This window comes from Podarcis melisellensis (assembly GCF_964234715.1).
Source record: "Podarcis melisellensis genome assembly, chromosome: 1".
NCBI classification, from domain to species: domain Eukaryota; kingdom Metazoa; phylum Chordata; class Lepidosauria; order Squamata; family Lacertidae; genus Podarcis; species Podarcis melisellensis.
The window spans coordinates 95,555,069-95,579,882 of record NC_138528.1 but is presented as its reverse complement, the minus strand read 5'-3'; the positions used below and the strand labels follow the sequence as shown (position 1 = coordinate 95,579,882).

General features: G+C 40.4%; 1 protein-coding gene across 3 annotated transcripts in view; it reads left to right on the top strand.

Moving 5' to 3' along the window:
• The window catches only part of TMEM163 (transmembrane protein 163), a 109,441-nt gene that overhangs the window by 72,962 nt on the left and 11,665 nt on the right, over positions 1–24,814 (top strand). For all 3 annotated transcript variants that reach the window (XM_081922056.1, XM_081922055.1, XM_081922057.1), the window contains 3 exons: positions 6,997–7,040; positions 8,492–8,583; positions 17,124–17,220. In XM_081922056.1, the coding sequence (XP_081778182.1) occupies positions 6,997–7,040; positions 8,492–8,583; positions 17,124–17,220 (233 nt within the window). The remainder of the gene's footprint in view (positions 1–6,996; positions 7,041–8,491; positions 8,584–17,123; positions 17,221–24,814) is intronic.

The following is a 24,814-nucleotide window of genomic DNA, read 5'->3' as shown; positions in this document are numbered from 1 at the left end:
CAGCTGAAAGGTCAAGGAGATTCTCTGAAAATTAATTTTCTTCTAGGTTAGCGTACTGCTGCTATTGTTTATTTGCCTGCGCCAGTGTTGCTGTCCTTGGTACCAAAGTGCATATTTCATGCATTTAGCTGTATAATTTAGCTTGTACTTCATTCCTGCAAGATACAACCTTGTTGTAAGCATGATATTGGTTATTTCATTGTGCAACATAGAATCATAGGATTGCAGAGTTGGAAGGAACACCAGGGTCATCTAGTCCAACCCCCTGCAATGCAGGAATTGAATCTTCTACCCAACATGAGACTCAAATCCATGATCCTGAGAGTCTCATGCTCTGTTGACTGATGCCTAACAGTTTAAATACAAAATGCTACATTGTACTGAATCATCACTTCCTTTGTAATACGACCAACCATTGGGCTGCAGCAAAATTGTTGGACCCTGCAGGTTTGTCAATCTCCAACTTGTGTATCTGGTCGATTTCCCAGAATTCTCTTGGGGAATTATTTGACTAATTATTTATTTCTCTCTGCCAGAATAGGAAGCTGGCTTTCACTATTGACTTTTAAATCAAGCACCTTGGTTTACTGCAGAGCAGAATGAAACTTGCAGGGAAAACTGTGCTGAATTAGATAGGACATGTTAGAAAGCCCATTTTTAGGCAATGAGGTGGTGGAATCAAGAATTCAAATAAAAGCATATTTGTTAAGGGAAAATGTATGATTAAAATGCTTTGTATAGAAATGTAGATGTTTGTCACACTCTATGATGTATGCTAGCTGTGTGTGTTTTCTGAAAAAGCCAGGTTCTTTTTGACTACCATTGAATCAATGGTGTCCCATCCAATATAATAGTTAGGGGTCAAGAATGGCTTGCTACAGTTTAGGCTATCCAACTTGGATGAAGCAGTGCATTTGTTGTGATGTGGTTTTTTAAATTACTTTGATAAAATTTCACCAAGGCCTACTTGGCAGATAAAAAGGGGCTTCTGTCTAAGATGTCAATGGTACCAGGTTGTTTGTACTTGCTTTGAGTCAATTGCACCTCAAGAACATTGGCCCATGCTTGTGTCTAAGAGAAGTGTCACGTGTTTGCTTGCTACTGACTGATAAAGGCAAGTTGGGATTGGCTGGGGAAGTATTTGCATGAGCTTGTCAGACCTATGTCTTTTTATGAGGGAAACTTGCTGTTTTCTCATAAGAACAGCAACTAACTTCTTGTTTAAAATGTGTCATCCTGGCACTCTCAAAGTGACCCATATTACCCTTCCCTTCCCTGTGCATGTCTTCTGTCTAAGGTACATTTGGCTGGGATGTGGTCTCTGCCCTCAGACATCCATCTGGTTTCCTCATTGCTATAATTTTATCTCTTCAATACTTCTTTTAAATTCTGGAAGGCATTCCATTTGCTTGACATATTGTATGTCCAGCATATATTGATGATCTGGCACCTTGACTTAGTTCTGTGTTTTAAAGTTCAATTATTTTTTTTAAAAAATGTAGGGGATTTTTTTTGGGGGGGGGTCTGTTTTGTTTCGTAGCTGACTTGGACTTTTCCAAGAAGAGAAGCAGAATAGAAATCCATTTGCTATTTTTTTTATGCTGACTTTTATTTATTTTAAATTACTGGCTAGAGACTCTAATTTGAAAACATAGACTTTCATAAATGGTGGTTTTTGTTTGAAGGAATGTGCTGAGGCTAAAATACAGGAAAGTATAAAGGGACTAGATTGCACTCAATTAAACTAATGGGGAAGCAGGAGAGACCTGTCTGGTGCTGAAACTCCTGTAATATGGTCAGTGCATCTCGGTTTCATAGCATTTCTGTATTCTGAGCCTTCGCCATTTACATCTTCATGAGGGAAAGGTCAATGGCAAATTTAATCTGGCCATACACTGGGCACAAGTTTTAGAACTGAATTCTCAGTTTCGTACCACCTTCTTGTTGTAGACATTGTGCCAGAGACAATGTGATGTGGCCTGACTGAAAGAATCCGGTGTTTGTTGTTGGTGTTCGTTTTGTGTTGTGATGTTTATGTTACCATCTGTCAACTCACTTTTAGAGTTTGCTTATTTCAGTAGGCTCCATTATGAAGGCTGCTCAAGAGCCATTGTGCATAAATTATTCTACTTGAAAGTCACTTTCTGCAGAGCCTTATTTTCTCTAGTACTGGGTTAGAGAATCTGCACACAATGTGTTTGAACCACGTGAAAAGAAGTTTTTATGTTACAACCAGTGTGTGGGGCACTCTCATGTGGAAGTACCATTTAGTGGTTCTCACCTAGGAAATAGTACACTAGAAATCTTTATTTCTATTTTCTTCTGAAAAGGGGGAGGGAAGAGGCTCTGAAATAACTGAGACTGTTTAATGATGCAATATCTGCATTCCATTCTTCATAGGTAAACAAGATAACAGACTGCTGCACTTACAAAAAATGAGATTTTTAGGGCTGTCAAATTATATCCAAGCACATATCCCATATGGAGCAGGGAACACACAAAGTCCTGGGTTTAAATTTATATAATACTGCAGAACATGAAAAAGAAATGCTTGTAAGTAGTATTGAATGATAATGGAGCCATGAGAAAAATCAATTCATTTCTTTAAAGTGCTCTGCTTGCATCACAAATCTGAAGTGGACCTTTTAAATATTTATAAAAACTGTGTTGGCTATGAAAAGTATGTCAATCTAGCTTTGAAAAAAACAACAGCAGCAGTTTTTATATAAACAATTAAGCAACTACTTTGTTATATATTTTTAAACCTCTTTTCTTTCCCCATGACCTCAATATTGCAATGCTGATCCCTCTGATAAATGGCTGGATGAATACATTTTTAGGCATGTCTTGGGAATGGAGCAACTTGTCTGTTTTGTAGATTGATAGGTAGTATAAATAAATTATCCTTAACCTATGACAACTGCAGGTGAAAACAGACTTTCATTTTGAAGTGGGTTTTAGTAGACACACTCTGTATTCCAAGGCATTTCGTGTTTAGCTTGAAGAAGGTATGGTCTTACTGTGACTTACTATGTCTCACTGGACATTTGGATCACCTGTTTAGGTTTTTCCGCAGGCTGTGACTAGACATTACAGCAGCTGAGGAATTCTGGTTTTCAGCAGCAGTGGTGAATCTCCTCCTTTAACTTGTGGCCTGGTTTGCACAGGATGTTAAACCATAGTTCCTTCCCTGCCCCTAACTGTGCCACATAGAACAAGACACAAGTCAGAATCTTATGGTTTGTTTCCTCCAGACAAACTGTGAGTTGTAAGCCAATGTTTATGCTTGTGGTTTGTTTGGAGGAACCAAACCACAAACCAGGTTCACACATCATGACAAGCCAGACGGTGGCTTGTTTTAGGGTTGTTTCCTCCTCCTCCATGGTCGTGTTGGGAGTTGGGAAGAGCAAATCTCTTGAATGCGTTAGACTATAGCTTATTTTCAACCAAGGTCTTAATGTTGCATCAGAATGTAGCCAGTTTCTAGTAATACGAAACATGTGATAGGACATTACTACCCTACTAGAGTGTTGACAGGTGAACTCTAGTCAGCTTTGGGATAACTTTGAAAAAAAATTGAACCAAATCTGGCTCATCCTTTTAAATACATTCTGTACAGCTTCCTTAATTAAAGACAGCAATGGAGTTGTTTTGCTATTCTGCCTCTATTTTTAGTTTCTGGTTGTTTCATTATTCTGTCTATGAAGAGACAATTCTTTTTTGAAAAAGATGTATTGAGTCTAGGGGCGGGGGAGTGTAGCCCAATTGTAACATCAGATCGTATCTCCCTGATTCAAATTGTAATCCCTCTGCACAATCATTTGCCCTTTTAAAAACAGAGGGAAATCCTATCACAGATATCCTGATACCACAAAGCTGTACTTTTGATATGAAAATTAGTCTCCACCTCACCACCTTATATGTAATAGGGTAGGCGCATGATGAAATGGCATGATCATCACAGTCATGTGTTTTGCCTTTAGGCAATTCCTGCTGCTGTTCCTGCAATTCTTTAGGCAAATCCTTGTGATATCATGAGATGTGTGATAGAATCTGTAAAGTGCTCATCCAGCAATATTTTAAAAAGGACAAAAACTATTCTACTGAACTAAAAGGTAGCAAACAGGCCAGAGATCTTATTATAGTATGATCCCTATTAAATCAACCCAAAGGCTGGATATACTAAAATGCCTTAGCCTGGCATCTTAAAGCCAGCAGTGATAGTACCAGGTGTGCTTCCCTAGGGAGAGCATTCCACACGTCGTGTTTCTCACAATGTGACCTTCTGCACATCCCTTGGAGGGGGCACTCTGAGAAGGGTTTCTAATGAATGCAGGATCCAGGTAGGTTTATATGGATAAAGATTTTCCCTGATGTGTTGGGATCCTGAGCTGCATAAAGCTCTATAGGCCCAAACCAGCAGTTTAAACTGAACCTGGAAACTAAATGATTATTCTGCTTAACAGCTTCATACTGCATACACAGTTAACACAAACTGTTTCTTTTTACAGCTTCTGTTGCAAAGCATCCAAAAGAGGGCATTCCCTGGACTATATGCAGTGGCTACTGCCTTATTCATATCTAGAATTCTTTGCAGCACCCCCCCTCGAAATGTACATGTTCTCATATTATGCTCTCCCTCAGGTAGAAGTCATCACTACCTGGCTTGAACTACTCATGAGAAACTGTCTACTTGCGGAAAATGCAAAAGTCACCATGTGCAGTTGTCCCTTGAACAAACTGGAGTTATTGTTTCCTAACTGTTTAAAATGAATTGTTGTTGGGAGAACCAGTGCCTTTACCATATTTGCCATCCATTGCTGTGGTCACTTGTACCACACACAAGCAAAATGCTCTGTTTCTGAACAGTGGTGGTGCTGTGTTCCTCTATTTGAACTAACACTCCAATGTTGCAAACTTTTCCATCCCTTGCATATGTGATCTGAAAGGGTGGTCCTTTTGCTGTATTGTAGAGTGCTTTTAAAATCGCTGTGCTAATTTTTCTGGACTGGCTTTTGTGCTGTTTCCGCAGAGACATGAGGAGTGAATTTGCCCTTTTCAAAATGGCTATTTCTCGTGTTTTTATGGGAGTAGAGCAAAACTGTCTTCCCTCCCTAAAACTGGGTTTTTGATAAATTTGGATTTGCCTCACCATCTCTGTGGCTTTGTGAAAGGTTAAGTCCTCCATTAGCTTCACTATTCAATAAACCTCTTTGCCTAGAATCCCAAGCACTAGTCTTTCTCCCTAGTGCTCCTTTTTATCAGTAAACTGAATGTTCAGCTTGTTTGTACGAGACTCTTTACAAATGCTTCAGCTTTCTGAGATCTTTGAAAAAAGCAGTCCTTCTCATAAACCACATTTTCATCTTTGAGTTGAAATGGACATAAAATATGCCCAAAATAGCATAGGCTGCTTTGGTGCCTGTTGTTGGAGGTTTGCAGATAGACTAAAGATGTTGCACAGGTCTGATGTTCTGAACTGGTGTAATGCTTTTGTTGTGTTTTGGCATAGTCCATATTACGGTCAAGAATGGGTGGGATGCAAGCATGATAAATATTCCATTAACACCCATTATTCCTACTTTGCTCAGGAATGTTGTAATTAGGACTTGTTCTTGTTGCAATGCTGAAAATTAAATGTTCCCTTTGGGTTAGTCCCACTGTGGAAATGCCAATGATAAAGTTGATTTTAACAATTCTTCAGAGGTTTTTAAAATTATTATTTCCCAGACAATTCCTTCCTTCCTGATAGTAGCACTTGTAAAAATCCCATGGTAAAGTGATCAACCGCATGCAACAAAGTGGAGGTGTGATTGCTAGGATGTAGGTGGAAGAAAATTTGGAACAAAGCCAACACAATTTGGAAATGATCAAAGTCTACTTGATGCAATCAGTGGTGCTGTGAGGGTACAACAGGAAGCCCCCTAAATGCAGCAGAGGTGGGTTATATTTTGAAGTAAGTTAATTCTGCCACCTAAAGAAGCCTCTCCCTGTAAGACCCTTAAATAATGAGTCTGAAATATCTCTAACTGCACCACTGTGTGCAGTGATGGCATTAAAATGTACATGCTGTATTTTCCCACATCACTGTCTGTGCAGTGTCAGTAAGTTGAGCTATTTTGGATAATACCTGGCTTTAATAGCTATTGAGCCATTATTTGTTAATGCTGATTATTCCATAGTTCACAATGACATGTTTGTAAAACATTCATTGGATAAATTATGTCAGATCTGTGTACTTCTCTTTGAATACAGATTCTGTATCTAAGGTGTCCTGAACCTCTTGGCTATTGGTTAGAGAAGTCAGTACCTGTAGCTTGAAAATATGGATCAAGTCCTTTGAGCTGAATGGCCAGCCAGTGATCTTGACCTTTAGACCTTTGCCCTTCCTAGATAAATTTAACCAGGCTGCTGTCAGTTGTCCCCCTTCCCCTTTAAAAAATTAAGTAGTTTTTTGGGGAAAGTGTGCCCCGGTTGTTCAGTTTCAAATCTTTCCTTTCTCAAGTAAGCTGTTAGAATGAGGTGGTAGCTAACCAGATCTAGGGTCTCTTTGATAAGGCTGTCATATCTGGGTCCACTTTAATCTAATTTCAGATCTGATTTTGAGAGGGAAACCAGAAGAAATGGGAGTGTTGGCTTGCACTTGATTTTGTAGACTTCTCAGTGGCATTTCCAGATAACTTATTTGGATTGCTCTTTTGCTCTGAATAAGCTCTGTTATGAAGTTGCTTACTTCTTGAAAAGAAAGAATTGGGTGGAGTTACCTGCATGTTTAGTTGGATTCTGTTTCAGCCTCAAATGTTAAAAATGATTTTCACATGCCTCTCCTAAGTGACAGATTGTTCCTCCTTTGATTTACAGAAGCTTGGTGGAGTCTCTACCATTGCTAATGAATATATTGTGATATTTTATTTGTTTACTCCTCTTCAAACTGCTACTTTTCCTCACTTCAGTGAACAAAAAGATCAAAAGAGTATTTTCCCCTTTTTCTTTTAGCTGTCTCCGTAATGAGGTACAGTGCTTCATCATTTGGATTTGCTGTAAGTAGTCTCTTAACTGAAATGTACATTGCACAACTCCCTGGTCCTGACTGGGGTAACTGTGCCCCTGAAGGACCAGGTGCACAACCTGGGAGTCATTTTGGACTCACAGCTGTCCATGGAGGCGCAGGTTAATTCTGTGTCCAGGGCAGCTGTCTACCAGCTCCATTTGGTACGCAGGCTGAGACCCTACCTGCCCACGGACTGTCTCGCCAGAGTGGTGCATGCTCTAGTTATCTCCCTCCTGGATTGCTGCAATGCGCTCTACTTGGGGCTACCTTTGAAGGTGACCCGGAAACTGCAATTAATCCAGAATGCGGCAGATAGACTGGTTACTGGGAGTGGCTGCCAGGACCATATAACACCAGTCCTGAGAGATCTGCATTGGGTCCCAATAAGTTTCTGAGCACAATTCAAAGTGTTGGTGCTGACCTTTAAGGCCCTAAACATTCTCTGTCTTGTATACCTGAAGGAGCATCTCTACCCCCATCGTTCAGCCCAGACACTGAGATCCAGCGCTGAGGGCCTTCTGGCGGTTCCCTCATTGTGAGAAGTGAGGTTACAGGGAACCAGGCAGAGGGCCTTCTTGGTAGTGGCACCCGTTCTGTGGAACGCCCTCCCATCAGATGTCAAGGAAATAAGCAGCTATCCTATTTTTAAAAGACATCTGAAGGCAGCCCTGTTTAGGGAAGTTTTTAATATTTAATGCTGTATTGTTTTAACACTCGATTGGGAGTGTTCTCCACAAGTAGGGGCATGGGCAAAGCAGCCCCCTCCTCTTCTTTCCAGTGACTGATGTTCAGAGAAAAGCTGCCTCTCATTCTAGATGCAAACGCTTCCACCATGTTTGGTATCCATATGCACCCTACCCATAAACTATCCTCTTGTGGATGCTCAAATTAATAAGAAGTCTACATTCACATTCCTCCTCCTTTCTACATGAATATCATCATGCTTGTCAAGCAGGATGTAGAAAGATCAGTAAGCATTTAACAACTTGTTTTGTGGTAGGGGTATTTTGTAGTAAACTGGTAGGGAACAACTGCATAAGTTCCTTTCACTTTCTTGACTGACACAATAAAGGCTGCATGCACAGTACCCATTTAAAGCACAAACCCTCCTCCCAAGAATCCTGGGAACTGCAGTTTAAGAGTTCTGGGAATTGTTTCTCTGTTAGTGAAAACTACGTTTCCCAGGATTCTTGGGGCAGGGGAATGTGCTTGAAGTGGGCTTTAAATGTGTAGTGTGCATGCAGCTGGAAGTCTGTTGTGTCTTTTGTTTCCGGCACAAAGGATGAGTTTGCTTATCCTTTGTGCTTATCCCTGCTTTTATTCTGTGCTTATCCCTGCTTTTATTCAAATGATTTATACTTAGTCTACAGGCTTGTGGCACAGTTAGCAGTGTATTGATTTAAGCATGGCTTGCCTTAATGGCTTCTGTATCTTTTCCAGTTTGATGCCACTTTGGATGTGTTGTCATCGGTGATAGTTCTGTGGCGCTACAGCAATGCAGCTGCAGTACATTCAGCCCACAGAGAATACATGTGAGTACTTGTGGTTATTTTTAGCACTTATCAAAGTCTGAGATGATAAAGGGGGGGGGGATCTGCTTTCTCTGGGCAGTTTTCCCCTTTATGTTCTCCTAGCAACATAATAGCCATACTGATGTAAGCCTTCCTGCTCTTATACAGCTGACTACAAAGTCTTATTTATTTAAACCTTTGTATCCTGCCTTTCACAACAAGTTTCTAGGTGGTGTGCAACAAAATTTAAAATAGGTACACAACGCATTGAAATGATAACCCAGGGTCAGGATTAATAACCCACTGGAATTAAGTATCTGTAACAACCTAGGAGCAGAAATATGTTTTCAGTAAGCTCGAGCTCAAGGGTTGTGGGCCATTCCATAGAGAGGCTGTAGATGTTAAACAGCATGGGGGATACAATTGAATTCTGTGGATCCATGGAAGTTTTTGTTTTTTTAAAAAGGGGTGGTCTTACCACTGTCTCCTTGAGCAGGCAGGGAACATCCCCTCTCACCAGGAGTTGTTAATCATCTCCCTGGCCCAGAAGCTTGTTTTTATAAGCAGTGAGGTTCAAATGTGCAAGTGGTTCCCTAGACTGAATCAAACACCTTCCAGATGTCCTCAAGCCTTATTAACTGAAACACAACATGCCTAGACAGTGCTCTGGACACCTTTTGATGCTGTAACGGTAGAGAGAAGGTCCTGGCAGAGGCAAGCAATTTTATCCTCAAAATGCTTTGCGAACAAGTTTCAGCAATCTACTATCAGTTCCACCATCTCATTTGGGCCAGACTGTAAAAGGCCCCAAACTACCTGGGAAAGCTCTGAGGGGCGGCACAATGAGGTTGCAATGGAGGCAGAAAAATAGGTCTCCCTTGCTGCTTTTACTGCCCACTTAGGCTTGATAATGAGCACTCACCATTCATCTGTGTTCAAGTCATTTCCTGGTGTGTTTCATTGCCCAAAGCTCTGATATATAGCAAGGAGTCAAGTGGGCTCCAAAAAGTGGCAGAGCAAGCTCAGGGACTACCAGGTCAATGACTTGTGCTATTTGCATATTTCACAAATCTGCCAGGGCTTCAACAGGAGTGCCAGTCATATTGCCTCTAACTCCCTGCCAGCCACCTGGAAGCCAATTGAATCCATCAGAATCTAAGGGCAGATCATCCTAATAGGTCCCTCATCTTCAGAGGGGAAAAGGTGCTGAAAGCTTAAAACTCAGCAGGACAGCCCCATGACTTACGTTTTCATTGCTGCAGTGCTGTGAGAGTCTAATGACAACTTAAGCACCAAATACCGTATTTTTCTGTGTATAAGACTTGGTTTTTTAACAAAAAAAAAGGGGTTTAAAATTGGGGTTCGTCTTATACACGGGTATTGCTGAGGGGTGTTTTCTTAATTTGGAGTCCCCAAAAATAGGGGGCAACTTATACATGGAAAAATACAGTACTTTTTTGAAAATAGAGTGCAGAACTAATTAATACTGTTAAATCAGTCTGTAACTGAGAGCCTTGTGACACATAGAAGATTAACACACCTATTATAGCATAAACTTTTTGGATCACAGTCCACTTCATTAGATGTGCAGTGGGTTTGAGTCCATGAAAACTTATACCATAACAAATTTATTACTCTTTAAGGAGCCGCGAGGCTGTTATTTTTGTTATGATGGACTAACATGCTATGCCCTTTGAAATGAATTTTTACTGCTATTGGAAAACTCATCAAAATCCCTGTCACGTATTAAAGTAACTCACAGTACTCTGATAAACACAAAGAAGCATTCAGGATTTCGAAAAACAGATGATTATACAGTATGTATAAGCGTGATGACCAGCTGTTCACTGCTTTTTGCTTAATGTAGTTTACTCTAACCAAGGACATAGTAATAGAATTTTTAAAGCATGAGAGCTGCACATGGGGTGAAGATATTTTTTTGTCTACTTGATCATTGGCATTAACCAGCAATTTTCAGTTTGCTTTGTAAGAAAGAAAGACAAATGCTGCATGGATATTAAATCATCAGTTATATTTCACAATAGTTGGTGTTTCCAGATGAAAGTTGGGCTACTTGCGCTATAGAACAGATGAAAACTCTATACCTTCAATGGAGGCTTGCTGGTTGTTAAGCCAAAGAGATATACAAAGTGTGCAAAGATTTTGTAAAGAGTGCTAAAATGTATTAACTCCCTAGGTTACAACCTAATGGATATGAGTAAGACATCAGGTCCAGTCTTTTGCTGCAGTAAGTGGGGATGGGCAAAGTGTTATACAAGTGGTCCACAAGGTGTCTCTTTCATGGGTGAGGAAGATGGTCACTCTTCCTCCTTCATCTCTATGTACTTTTCAAGGGCAGAAAAAAGACAATAGCCCTCCCCACCTCATGACCAGGGGTGCAGTGTGTCAGGGCCAGGGCTGAGGCTTCATGGGCAGACCTCAGGGGCATTATTTATCCCACAGGCACCTTGTAGCACACACTTACTGGTGAGCAAGTCACTTTGGACTCAGTGGGACTTCTGAGTAGCTAAACATAGGATTGTGTTGGTAAAATGATTGTTGAGCTAGAAATATGCAGTTGTTCCCTCAACTCTGAGGAATAGTTTTACTTTCCTTTTTAACAAATAAACTCCTGATTAACTTTTTATAACCACAGAAATTGCACCTGGACCTGGCTATCCTGATTTTGATGGTGGCCAGGAGTACTTTTGCTCAGCTGAATAATCTTCTTACAGCCTTTAATTTTGTTTCACCCATAGCATGAAGTTTAGATTCCTGAGGTACATACAATAATACCCTCCAAAGATGTTGAACATTTTGCAGTGAACATAAATCAGAGATACAATTCAGTCAAAAGGTTCAGCAATCTAAAATCCCATTGACCTCAATGGAAATGTGAAGCACATGCTTAATTGTTGCGTGAGATTTTTGACATACTATGTTAGCTATTGCTTTGTAATAAGAATAAAAGGTTTTGTTGATTTTTTTTTTAAAGGTCTTATGTTAGAAGAAAACAAGGTCTGTTTTTCTGGCAGCTTTGACAGCCAAGCTGTAAGATAAGCACAAGCTAACAAAGTTGACTAGCTAGTTATTTGACTGATATTGACAATCTTGTTTTATTTAGCAAAATGTCATCACAGTTCAGTGAATATCCTGATTAACTATGCGGAGAGCTGCTAAAATTGGTTTCAACTCCATGTGAAAGATATCTTGCTACGCAGTGTGCACTAAGGGAGGGAGGCAGCATAATATCTATGTACTGGCAAGTTTAAGTGAAAACATTTGTACAGATTGTATTTGCATGCTTCACTAATTTTTACTTAATGCTTAATTCTGTTGCCACACCTCTGCTGCTCTCAGCAGATTGAACTGAGAGTAGTAATTACCAAGGGCTTTATTATATACCCATTTAGACATATTGTTACTACATTCCATTTGCTGGAAAGTCAGCGGGATTATAATTAGACAGGGAGATATCCCACACTGGATATTTTACAGAAGCTAAATTATATAAACTACATTTTGCTCTTCAGTTAGAGAGAGAGATGTACTGTAAAATAGTAGTTGCGACAAAACATTGCTGAATATTCATACATGGAACAGTGGAGTGGTGAACGATTTTCAGAGGGATGACTCGAAACAGAAAAGCCTTTGAGATTGCAAAGCCTGAGGGCTAGCCTCACAGAGAGATGCAGACAACTTCACATGCTGTTACAGATTCATTCTTCTCCAGTAGGTGGTCATCATGACATCACAGCTCTCCTTGTAGGATGAAGGAATCGTCTGAAAGAGAAGGGAATGCTACCATCACATGGGCATAAACACACATTTAGGGTTCTATTCACTCAAAACAGAACAAAAAGCAGCATCCTATACACCCCTAGTCCAGAGATGGGGAACTGTGGTCCTCCAGATGTTGCTGGACTGGTAATTCCTATCATTCTGGACTATAAGCAATGATGGTTGGGCCTGATGGGAGTTCGATCCAATGTAATATGGAGGGCCATAGGTGTAGTGGTTAAGAGCGGTAGTCTCGTAATCTGGGGAACCGGGTTCGCGTCTCCGCTCCTCCACATGCAGCTGCTGGGTGGCCTTGGGCCAATCACACTTCTCTGAAGTCTCTCAGCTCCACTCGCCTCACAGAGTGTTTGTTGCGGAGGAGGAAGGGAAAGGAGAATGTTAGCCACTTTGAGACTCTTGAAGGGAAGTGAAAGGCAGGATATCAAATCCAAACTCTTCTTCTTCTTCTTCCTACCCCAGCCCTAGTTTTGATGGCTCCCCTAGACATTTGCCCATTTGAATAATTGCTTTGAAGTTTTGTTTTTGACATTGGGCCACTTCAGATTTATAGCATAGACAAAACATTGTTTATCTACTACAGCGGCCATAGTAGTGTGTTGGTGGGAGCTGCATGCTTAAAGAGGCAAGACAAATGCCACCCAGAAATTGTGGCTAGCTGAAATTCCTGGTGCTTCTTACTGATGTATTTTCAGACATGCGGTTTGCTTCCACACATTTGTTAAATTGTAGTGGAGATGCATCGCTTATCTTACCAGCAATTAACTGTTTTCTCTTTCATTAATTTCTCCCATCCATCCCCCACATTTGGTAATTTTAAAGCACTTTTATTGATTCAAGTGGAGTCAGTCAGTGAAAAATGACTTCCATGAGCATATTGCCATTATATATTATTTACAGTCCACTGTATCTTAATCTTGAGCAATAAGGAGGACATACTCATGGCCTCATTTTGGATTTTTAGGAACTTTCCCCTCAATTTTGTATCGCTCTTTGACTAGTGCTCAGCACAAACCAGAGGCGGGTTGCCTTTTCCCCCAAAGTTGTTAAGCATTGAGGTTGCCCTTTTTTGTGTATCAGGGAAGAAAACCTTTCACCCCAACCTATTTAAACCTGGTACTGCTCCCTATCTCTTCCCGCATGTAATTTCTAAGTGTTTGTATCTCAAAGGTCAGGCAGCTCTATTCCTAGGTCTCATAAATTGGAAGCATTTTTTTCGCACTACGGAAGGAAGCTTCCTTAAAAATATCCATTTCAAAATGACCATGTTAAGTCATGCTCACCTGTAGGCTCTGTTCCAACTCAACCAGCTGCTGCAAAATACATACTATGTGCATGTGTGCAGCATGTCAGCATATCATGTGTGCAGTCTTCAGGAGGCTAATGAAATTCACTGTATTGATAAAATGTGGGCAGAAAAATAATGCCAGTGGGTTGCGGCTTAACTTTATTACCCTCTTAGGCTGTATATATGCTAGCCAATTAGTGGCAAAAAAAAGTACCCCCGCCCCACAAACCAGAACTGTCCATTCTTGTCCTCAACGTGCTGCTTCCATCCAAAAGGGTTGGTGTGGTTGGAAACTGACCCCCTGATTAGGTTATCCATGCCTCTTCCTCCCTGCACATGCTGCAAGTTAATGAAGGAGGAAGTGGTGATTGCAGTCTTGGTATATGCCCACCCACACCACCAATGAGCATGTGTGGATATACATGCACCATTTCCGTTACATCAGTTTTAATCTGTTTCCCAATGGATACACTGTTAGGAAATCTGAAATCAACCTGCAATGAGCTGTTATTTTTGGAATACAACTGGTTTTCAAGAAGTGCATTTCAGGAATAAAATATATGCAATAGATCTAGATTATGGGTCGACTAGCCAGAAGCCCCCCCCCCCAAGTACTCAGTCTTCATTGATTTTAAAATAAAATGTTGTGTGTATGTAGGCTTAGATGACTTGAAAAATAAGTTATTTTCCACTGCCTTCACCTGATTTTCCAGCATCTCCCTTACATTACAGGTCACATTGTTTAGGTTACCAGATCCTAGGGAGGCTCTGTGTGTGTATTTTGTGTAGGTGAAGAGGGGCTGGGAAAGTCAACTTGCACCCCAGATGTATTCCACAGGCTTTTCTCTAGGTATAGCCCTTTATAATTTCAGTAAAAAATGTTATTTTCTCATTCTTATGTAGCTTTTTGTGTGACTTTCTAGTTTTATCAGGTTTTTGTTTGCTAGCACTGGAACAGTATAGTGTACAATAAAGCATTCTAGCTGCAGTGCAGAGAGAAATCAGCACACTTAGAAGTGCCTCAGCCATTAAGATATTCTGCTATAGGTATAAAGACAGGCACACTCATGAATTTTGCATGACCGCAGAATTTCGCAACATGTATATTAAAAAAGATGCTGCCCTAGCTAAATATGATGAATGAGTGATAAATCATTCAAAAGATAATAGCGCTCCTCTCCCTTTTTTTTTTTGCATTTTCACCCTATCCAAGGTGTCAATATTCTGCTAAATATAAACTGATAGCTGTTGTCTGCGGCAGCTGCCACAGAATTATTATTATTTTAATAATCCTGAAACATAAATTTCCATTTTAGCCATAGTTTCCTGTACATTTTAACCCATTTGATGTGGACACAAGCTTCCGATTTTTGATGTAATAAGCTATTCAGATTTTGATTCCTTGTATGTTTCCTCTCTGCTGGGTAGAAAAGGAGGCAACAAATTTAGGTTAGAGAATAAAACCCTTATTTTAAGCCTCCCCTTTTTGCGTGAAAATGGTAAACCACATATGTGAAATATCATTTTCTCAAGGTCTACTGCAATGTCTGCCTTGGGGAAGCTACATTTCCACAGGCTGTTTGTGGCTGGCGTACTGCATAGTAGTATATCAGGTATGGGAGGGGAAGATGGAGAGGCCTTTCCTTTTGTGCCTGCTGCTATTGGCAGAACAGCATTGCTGCTTGCAGAAATTCTTCCCTTCCCTGTTTGCTGCCCCCACTGGAGAACTACCACCCGAGAAAGTAGGGTAGAGAAGAAAGTGGGTCAAAGAATCTGTGGATGGGTGCCAGTAGAAAGGAAGGGGTTTGGGGAGCTCTCAGTGGTGTGGACAGATAATTTCTGAATTAAGACTGGCTCAGTAATGATCAGAGCCAGTTAGTGTTTGGTTTTTTAAAATTGCACCTCTTCCTGTCTGCATCAGTGAGACTTGGCTTAGTGAAACAAATGGAAACAAGCTGGTTTGGGCTGGGAGTTGATGCAGAAGCAGAGGTTGGGCCAAGTGCTAAGGATACATTTTGGTATAGACACACTCTTGAGTGCATCAGCTTTGCCAAGGGTCCCACAGTCCTGTGACTGGCTGTGCCATCTCTGCTACAGGTAGAGGACCTTACCTTACCCAAGTTTATTTTGGATATCTGCCTTCACAAAGTGTTGAATATTTATCCTAAGATCAGTGAAGGTTTGTCCTCATTTCTCCAGTGACAGAATTCTGTAGTCTTGCTGTAACATCAGTGAGAAAATCCTGTCTGATTTTGCAGTGATCTATGCAGCCAATCTTCCTTCCTGCTCTTACAGTTGTTCCTGGGAGAGCAACACAGACAGAGCTTTAGCATCTTGGAATCGCCAGCAAATGTGCTCTAGCATAAGGCCCCATGTCTTCATTTCTGAATATGGTATGCCACAAAATGTTGTGACGATGTCACAACTTGAGCTTGCATTTCTTAAGCTTGGCAGAACCCTGCTGACTCCTTTGCAGCCTCTTTAATGAGTTTGATGTAAATTTTGCATGTTCTGCCAAACCTCCAGATTGGCTAATGTCTACAGGGTAAAAAATAGTAGCGCACTGCTGTGCTAATTATAACAGCCTCAGACTGTGCTCCCAATAGGTGACAAGACACTGAATGCCAGATGAGAATCGTTGCTTCTTTATTTCTTATAATAAAGAAAACAGATGCTGGTTACAAAAGGAATTATCATACAACATCATTTATCAGAATAGTCTGGGAGATGTTCAAAACACCGTGGTTACCAGGAGTTCTGTTTACATAGGATTTGTTTGAGATAGAGAATTCCCTAAAAATGACTTCCATTAGCAGTGCAGCACAGTTTCTACTTCAAATTGCAGTTTAGAAACCTCTGCATAGGTTTCTATCTTATTTGCACAGTAATGTTTAAACTTCTAAACACTGGGAAATACAACAGGAAAATTGCTAAACGCTTCCTATAAAGTTTGTACACATTTACCTTGTCAAACTGCCCCTCCCCTGCCTCCCAGCTCCTGGACCATGAGGCCTGAGGGTATTCATACTCTGGTAGCTTACTAGTTGATAGGGCATGCATCATATGACCACAAAATGTCTAATTCAGACCTTGGAGTTCCTAACAGTAATTCTCTTTTCCATTCTTGTGATTAAAAGGACCTGATATTTAACCCATGCTGTTGCATGGGGCCAGGCTGATCTTTCCCCTTGCAGTGATGATTTTTCCGCAAGATTGCTGTGATGTTTTCTTCCTTTGCAGTGATAATTTTTCATGGGACGCAGGAGGAGCAGTTTCCCAGTGGCCTTTGGTTTCCTGTCCAATGGCAAAGGGCAGAGTGTGCTTCTCTTCATTCAGTATAGCAACCTCTAGGACTTCAGTAGACATTCACTCTCTGAACATTATGTTCATTGCAGAATCCTGTGTGCCATCAATCAATAGGCCACAAAGCTCCAAATGAGTTACAAATATTTTTTCCTTCCTTCTTTTTTTACAGTGCCTGTGTCATCTTGGGTGTGATATTTCTCCTGTCTTCACTATGTATAGTGATCAAAGCCATCCACGACCTTGCAATTAAATTGCTTCCAGAAGTGGTAAGACCTTTTATTTTACTTTTTTAAAATGAAAAACTTAAAATCTAGCCTTAGAATAATATGGTATTGGAGGCACATGCCTGTGTCCACTTATAGCTTGGTCCCTGTATAATTCAACAGAACGGCATGAAAATATTCTATCTTTAATGTACATATTTGACCATTAACTAATATTTATCATTTTTGAGCTCCAAATATGGTTTTTCTTTGCAATAATAACTAAAATTTATTCACTTCTAGAAATAAAAGAATCCACTGTATTTCACACTTCAGACCAGTGTTTCCCAAACTTGGGTCTCTAGCTGTTTTTGGACTACAACTCCCATCATCCCTAGCTAGCAAGACCAGTGGTCAGGAATGATGGGGACCATAGTCCAAAAGCAGCTGGAGACCCAAGTTTGGGAAACTTCTTTAGACAATGGACCTAGGAATGATTAGAACAGAAAAGAGGAGGCCGTGGCCCTTCAGATATTGCTGAATTACGTCTCCCTTAAACTCTGGCAATTGGTCATGTTGGCCAGGTCTGAAGGAAGTTGTAGAGTCCAACAACATCTAGAGAGATATAGGTTTAATCCAAAGATAGAGAATCTAGGGAAGCTTTAAGAAGAAGGTGGAATGGGTTGGATTCAGATTTACTTACATTTCCTAAACTGTAAATTTATGTTCCATAACTTGCTGCAGCCAAGAAACCATATGTCAACTTGAGGCTACAGGCACGTTGTTGCTTTGCAAAATTGGTGAAAGATACAGGCTGTGAAAGTGAACATGGAACAATATTCACAAACACTCATGGACAAACACTCATGCTGCATGTCTGGAAGTTGTCAAAATTATGCAAATCTCATGCTGGAAAAGCACAGCATATTGGTGCTGTATCCAACTTCCTATATGTGTGAAAGGAGTAATACAGTACTGTAAATAGAAACCATAAAGTGCTATGATTTTAAAGTAATATGGCAATCATCCTGCTGCCTTCTTTCCCTCATACCCTTTTCTGGCCCGCAATGGAGATCAAAACCATCTTCTGTAAAATAACCAGACATTTGTTCTATATAAAAGAGGACAGATGGACATGATAGCACAGGCTACTATATGGATAATACATGGAGATGCACATATATTACCGGGTTACTAATATGTTTGGATGTTTTCCACATGCAGCTGGATTTTGTGCATAATTTGGATTAAAGAGCCACCTCTTATTGTGAATTGGGTTACTGGAAAAATAATAATTCGCGCCTACATCCCTAAAGGCTTGAAGCAGTTTAAAGTGAAAGTTTAGAGTCTTCAAAATAGTATTTTGTTCTAGAGTTCAGATTGCATTTACATAAGTGTGGAATTTTACCCAACAATGTCTGAGAATGAAGCCCATGTAGTGCATTGTAACCCATTTAAATTGACACAAAGGAGCATATTTTCCAGAGACTTTTAGAAATGTTAATTTATTTGAAAATGTCAGATTTCATGAATTGAGCTTCTTTTCAGAATAGGCTTTCCTAGCTTGGTGTAAAATTTAAGCAGCATGACTCTGATTTTGAGTCATGCGGTTGTGGAACAACACTTTTCCACTAGAAAATGTTGCCATTCCTTAAATGTTAAAGAAGATAACATTTAACTCTTGGTTTGGAGCAATATAATTTACATAGCAGATTAAAACATTTTCTGTCAAAGACAGGACAAGTATAAGTTTTCTTTATGCTGGGCTTCTAGTCTGCATTTGTTTCTGGGCCATTTTAGGGCTTAATGTTTCTCTTCCCTCTTTCTTTAAGGACTTCAGAGCGGAGTGTTTCAGTCTTACAGCAACCTAGTGAGGTAGTTTCAGACTGAAAGATGGAAATTTGGTCAAGGCTACTTGACCATAGTGTTGCAGGGATTCAGATCAGGGTGTTCCATGTCCATACTCAACATGCTGTAGGTATGGATTATATTGACTAATCACTCAATATAGTGTGTAATTCAGAATCAATTTTGGAAGCTGCTGCTTTAAGGTACTTTCACAATGCTCACATGAATTTTCTACTTATCAAGGCCAGCCCTATCATTAGTAAGGGTGAGGTGGCTGCCTCAGGTGGCATAATTAAGAATGCCAACAGATGCTTGTGTCTCTGGGTGTATGCAGAGTGCACAAATAGGCTAGAAGGCAGTGTTTGTGTTAGCTTCTGTGCATGGAATGGTGGAGGCACCCTTCTGTCTTTTTCCTCAAGTTTTTCAGATTGCCGCAGTTTAGAAAGTCCTCTTGTGAAGTTGTGGTGCATTTTTTCGGTTCCTAGCCAAAGAGGCCTGAGTTGCAAGGAAGGTCTGGGAATTAGCAGACTGCATAAATGTTTCATTCTGGGCTTCCTGGGGCCATTTTGCCATTATTTCAGTTTCAGAGTCAGGTCTTGTACTGGCAACCTTCATCTGTGCATGTCACAGATGCTCCCATGATACAAAGGTAACATTTTAAGTTTTCCTTACGCCTTCATTTACTTACAGCTCATTGTTTAGAAGCCTTGTATGAACTTGAATGAGGTTTCTTTCCTCACAGTCCAGGATGGGTTGTTGATGACCTGTAGATAGCACTCTGAGATAACCTTGTTGCTGTCTTCTTTGATTGATTTGACTCTGCTTGCTGCAACTCTTGTCATCTCATCTTATATTCCTGTGGCCTGCTACTGCCCTCTGTTGCAAATTGCATCGTCCAAAAAATCATTTCAGCTTTGCAGTTGTGTTGGTAGTGGCATCACTCTGATAACTGGAAAAATTCTGGCCTTGGGCTCTTTACTATAGTGAGCAAGTAAAAGCTAGGCAAGCCCCTGATAAGTGCACTTGGGGCTAATTCTAAATGATCTCTGTACTTTCTAAGAGAAGGTAACCCGCTGAGAATTGGTCTAAAATATTGCTGTAACCTTACTGAATATCCTGCTTTCTGAAATATATTCTTTTTTTTAAAGTTCCTTGCACTAGAGCACTTTGCATGCAACCAGAGATTATTAGGCTTGGTATAGTGGCACGAAAAACAGCCCATATTTTGAAAATGGTTTTCTGAAAGTTACTTTCAAGAGTGCTGTTGGTCTTGACATATTTTTCAGTTAAGCTATTAATTTATTTCAGAGGAACTAAGAATCTTTTTGAGTTTTTCTCTTCTTGTTGTAGACTGTAAATTCAGCAGTTCGTTATAATTTATTATAATTCCATATCCTCAAAAATAGGTTATCTCTTTTGTTACGTACCACAAAATGCATATGATTTCTTGTTTGATAAAGCAACTCAAAGGGCCAGGGAGAGTACAACCATTTGCTGGGTGTGCTAAATCAATAGCTACTTGCAATTCAGGGAGTGTGTTTATTTCCCCAGGCAGCAGTATCATCTGTGCAGTGGCAGTGCAGTTTACATTCATTAGTATGATCCAGGATGTTGTTTGCTAGGATGGGAATAAGGTTACTTTATTTGCCACAACAAAGGAAAGCTGAAGTTCCAGTATAAAAATGTATCTTAAGAAGCTATTATTTGTAACACTAGTTGTGCTTTTAGATGAGTAGTGAAAATACGTCTGGTCTAAGAGACACAATGTACTGGTTGAAAACTAGGACTACAGCAGTGCAGCTCACCCACTGATCCTGTTCGTTACTAGATCTGCAACTATGCTGGCACACACAGTCAGATCTTAGATGTATATTTGCTAAAAGGTTAATTTTGTGGAACTGGTGGTACTCCTCTTGAGAGTGCACTGTTGTGTGCACACAATATTGCATTGACTTCGATCACTCCATGAATTGAGTTTATCAAAGTATGCTTCCTTCACAGAACAGTAGTAACTATGCTATAGCAATTATATATATATATATATATATATATGCAGGTTTTGGTGTCCTCGGGTGTCTTCCCGTGTAAAAGTTGGGGTGTCTAGGCGACGTTTCGACGAGGTCTCACTCGTCATCTTCAGGCTGGTGGTTTCGGCTTCTTGTTACTGGAACAGAGCAGGATCTCAGTGTTTGAGTTCCTATAAATACTGTTGAGGGGGTGTGGTGTATAGCCTCCAATGTTCTGGGCAGAGAGGAAGTTCCCAGGCTAGTGTGCCTTTTCTTCTTTTGTTCCTTAATTACTTGAGGGATATCTTGAGTGATTTCTTGAGTGATATCCTGAGTACCACTTAGGTGGGTCATTAGGTGTGGATTAGTTGCTAAAGTCTTTGTGTCTTGACCTCTTGAACTTTGTGAAGAGTTTTTCTGAGAAGATGGCTGTACTGCACTTAGTTGTGCTCTGGCTTGGATTCGTGTATAGGGGCGAGCTATGGTTTTGTGGCCTGTGTCATCTTCTCAGAAAAACTCTTCACAAAGTTCAAGAGGTCAAGACACAAAGACTTTAGCAACTAATCCACACCTAATGACCCACCTAAGTGGTACTCAGGATATCACTCAAGAAATCACTCAAGATATCCCTCAAGTAATTAAGGAACAAAAGAAGAAAAGGCACACTAGCCTGGGAACTTCCTCTCTGCCCAGAACATTGGAGGCTATACACCACACCCCCTCAACAGTATTTATAGGAACTCAAACACTGAGATCCTGCTCTGTTCCAGTAACAAGAAGCCGAAACCACCAGCCTGAAGATGACGAGTGAGACCTCGTCGAAACGTCGCCTAGACACCCCAACTTTTACACGGGAAGACACCCGAGGACACCAAAACCTGCATTCCTGTACCCGTGAAAATCTACGAAAGCAAATATATATATATATATATATATATGGTTTAAAGGTGATAGCATGCCAAATTGAAATGACGTAGGAACAGCAAAAGCAGCTTTGTAGCATTAAATAATTGACATTATTGGGTTGTGTGGTTAATACATTTTTATGCTTTAAATTGCCCTGTGGTGTTTTGGTGCAGGTCAGTTTATACACTTGCGACCTAGTGGCCGAACAGAGATGCTGGACTTGTTTTTCACAGTTCCATCATCTGCCACACTTTGGGTAGCAATATCAAAGAGCTTGGGCAGCAGGGGCTGTGGCCCCCAGGTCCAGCCTTTCTGGGAATTAAAACAACAACAACACAGTTTAGGTAAAAATCAATTATGGAGTATTTGGGTGCATCTGCATGATAGCTTCTCTTAGTCCCATACAGGAAGTTCCACCACCCAGTCGCAAATATACAGTAGATGTGGTATGAGACACAATTTCATACTAATATTATTTATTGGTTTATACCTATGGTTGTTTTTAAACATTTCCCCAGTTTCTGAGAGCTATTCTATTTTTTGCATTATTAGGATCAATTCCAAGTGCCTTCTTTCCTTGTCTAAATTACAGCACACTCTGGTTTTCATACTTTCATTTATGGGAAGTAAATATTCTCTGTGAGCAGTACTGTATCTGCATTGCAGTTAGTACGGTTGTACATTAACCAAATGCAGATTCCATCACACAGAATTACCTTTTCCTAAATAGTAATGTTTAGTGCAGTAAGAAAGAAACACTCTTGAAAGAACGTCCTCAGGTATGAGCAATCCTGAAGTTGTGTGTTGCCTGTTTATGAAACTAGCACTCTCCTTGATGATGGGCATTAAGTGATTTGGAAACAGCTGAAGTCACTGCCACTCAACAATGTATTCTTGGGTTAGAGGGCATCCACACTATACTTGTAAGCATAAAACTGGATTCAAGGATATAACCTTAGCAAGGAATGGTAGTGGGCCACAAATACCTTCCTTGTTTGCTCTTTGTAATGTGCAGTTTCCATGGTGACGTCCTGCGTGCTTTTATTGAGATGGATTTGCTAGTATAGTGAAATATATGATAAGATTTCAGCTTGCCTTGCAGTTCAATCATTGCATAACCATAAAGAAAAAGGTCAGAAAAGTCTGCCCTGTTCTTTCCCCCACTTCTTCCCTATCAGGGGCACAATCAAGCACTTAAAAGTCTCAGAGCACAGACCTGTGATAGAAATTTGCATATGCTAATAGATATGTATGCAGAGATGCAAATTAAGGTTTGTGAACAAGTAAACAAGCTCAGCAGATGAGGTCTTTCTGGCCCAACAGTCTTGTAAGCAAAATGTTAAAGATAGAGAGAGAGACAGAGACAGAGACAGAGAGAGAGAGAGAGAGAGAGAGAGAGAGAGAGAGAGAAGGAAAAGTTCAAAAACATTGCAATTATTGAGGGAGAAAGCTTGATTCTATTCATTCAGGTCTGTTGTGTATACACTTTGCTTTGTTCACAGATTTGCTGTGGGTGTACTTAGTATAGGATTTATAAATGGCTTTGTAACTGGAATGGCTATGGCAGTGTAACATCAAAGCATAGTATAAAACGTAGTTAAATACATAATTATTTGTAGCTGCATTATGTCACAAGCAAAGATGTTTAGGATAGAATGGGATATGCAGATATAAACAATGGCACAACTGGACAAAAATGAGTTTCATTTCAAACAAAAGAAGGCTGCAGATTATGGAAGTGTTTTAGGGTTTTTTTTAAAAAAAAATTAATCTTCTCTTTCTAATTCAGTGCTGTTGCTCCAATTAAAATCTAGTGAGGTAGCGAACAATGAATCTCGATGGATTTGATTCCTTATTTAATGATTTTCAGAAGCAATGGCAAGAAGGTAATCTGAGGCGACAAAGAGGAAAGGTCCTGGGGGACATGGCAGCAGATGGTCAGGGTTATTTTATTAATTTAGTACCATATTAAAGTGTCTCTTCTGATCAGTTTTCTGGAAGATGAATTAATTTGGAAAGGTAATCGTTCACCCCAAGTGGGATGCTGTTGAGGTTCCTGATGTGTTACCAGTGATTGCTGATACCAGGTCACTGCCCATCTCTTTGCCATTTCAGTTTTCATCTTCATAACAAGCACTTCCACTTGTCTCTTGCCGTATCTTTTATCCTTGACCCTGTGGTGCACAACACAACTCTCTAGACCCTCAGGTGCACCAGCCTACTCCTAATTCAGCTCATTCATTCTGCCTCCCAAAGGTAATCTAGGCTGTACTAGTTGCGTATTTGTCAGGGGTACTTGGTACTGGTGGTAGTGGGAATCCTGGGGTAGGTGGTGGAGTGGGAGAGCACTGGGAGCTGTATTGTTCCGTAAAGAAGCATAGAATGACTATACAGATATTGTGGTGAGTAGCTCCACTCAGTGGATGCATTGAAATACTGCAGGGATTCCTTGAACAGATCTTGCTGGTCTCAAGTACTTGAAAACTGGATTCCTTTACTCTCCTACACTTGCTTTTTCTCCTCTGTTCAGCTCTTTACTTGTATTAAATAAAGCTGGGGGTTTCAAAGAGTGTTTCAGTCATAATATTTGCATGGAGCATGCAACTTTGAAATAAAATAAAATCCTAGAATGAGAATACTGTTTTATTAGATCTTAGTTGGTATGATACTGCATATACTCGAGTATAAGCCTACTTCTTGAGCACATTTTTTATGCTGAAAAAGCCCCACTCAGCTTATACTCAAGTGAGGGTCCTTTTGGGCTGCTCCTTCCTCCTCCGCCGCTGTTGGCGGTGGCGGAGGAGGAACGAGCAGCCTGAAAGCAGCCCTTTTGGGCTGCTTGTTCTTCCTCCACTGCTGCTGCCACCACCAGCCTCTGCCTCTCAGCAGCACCCTAG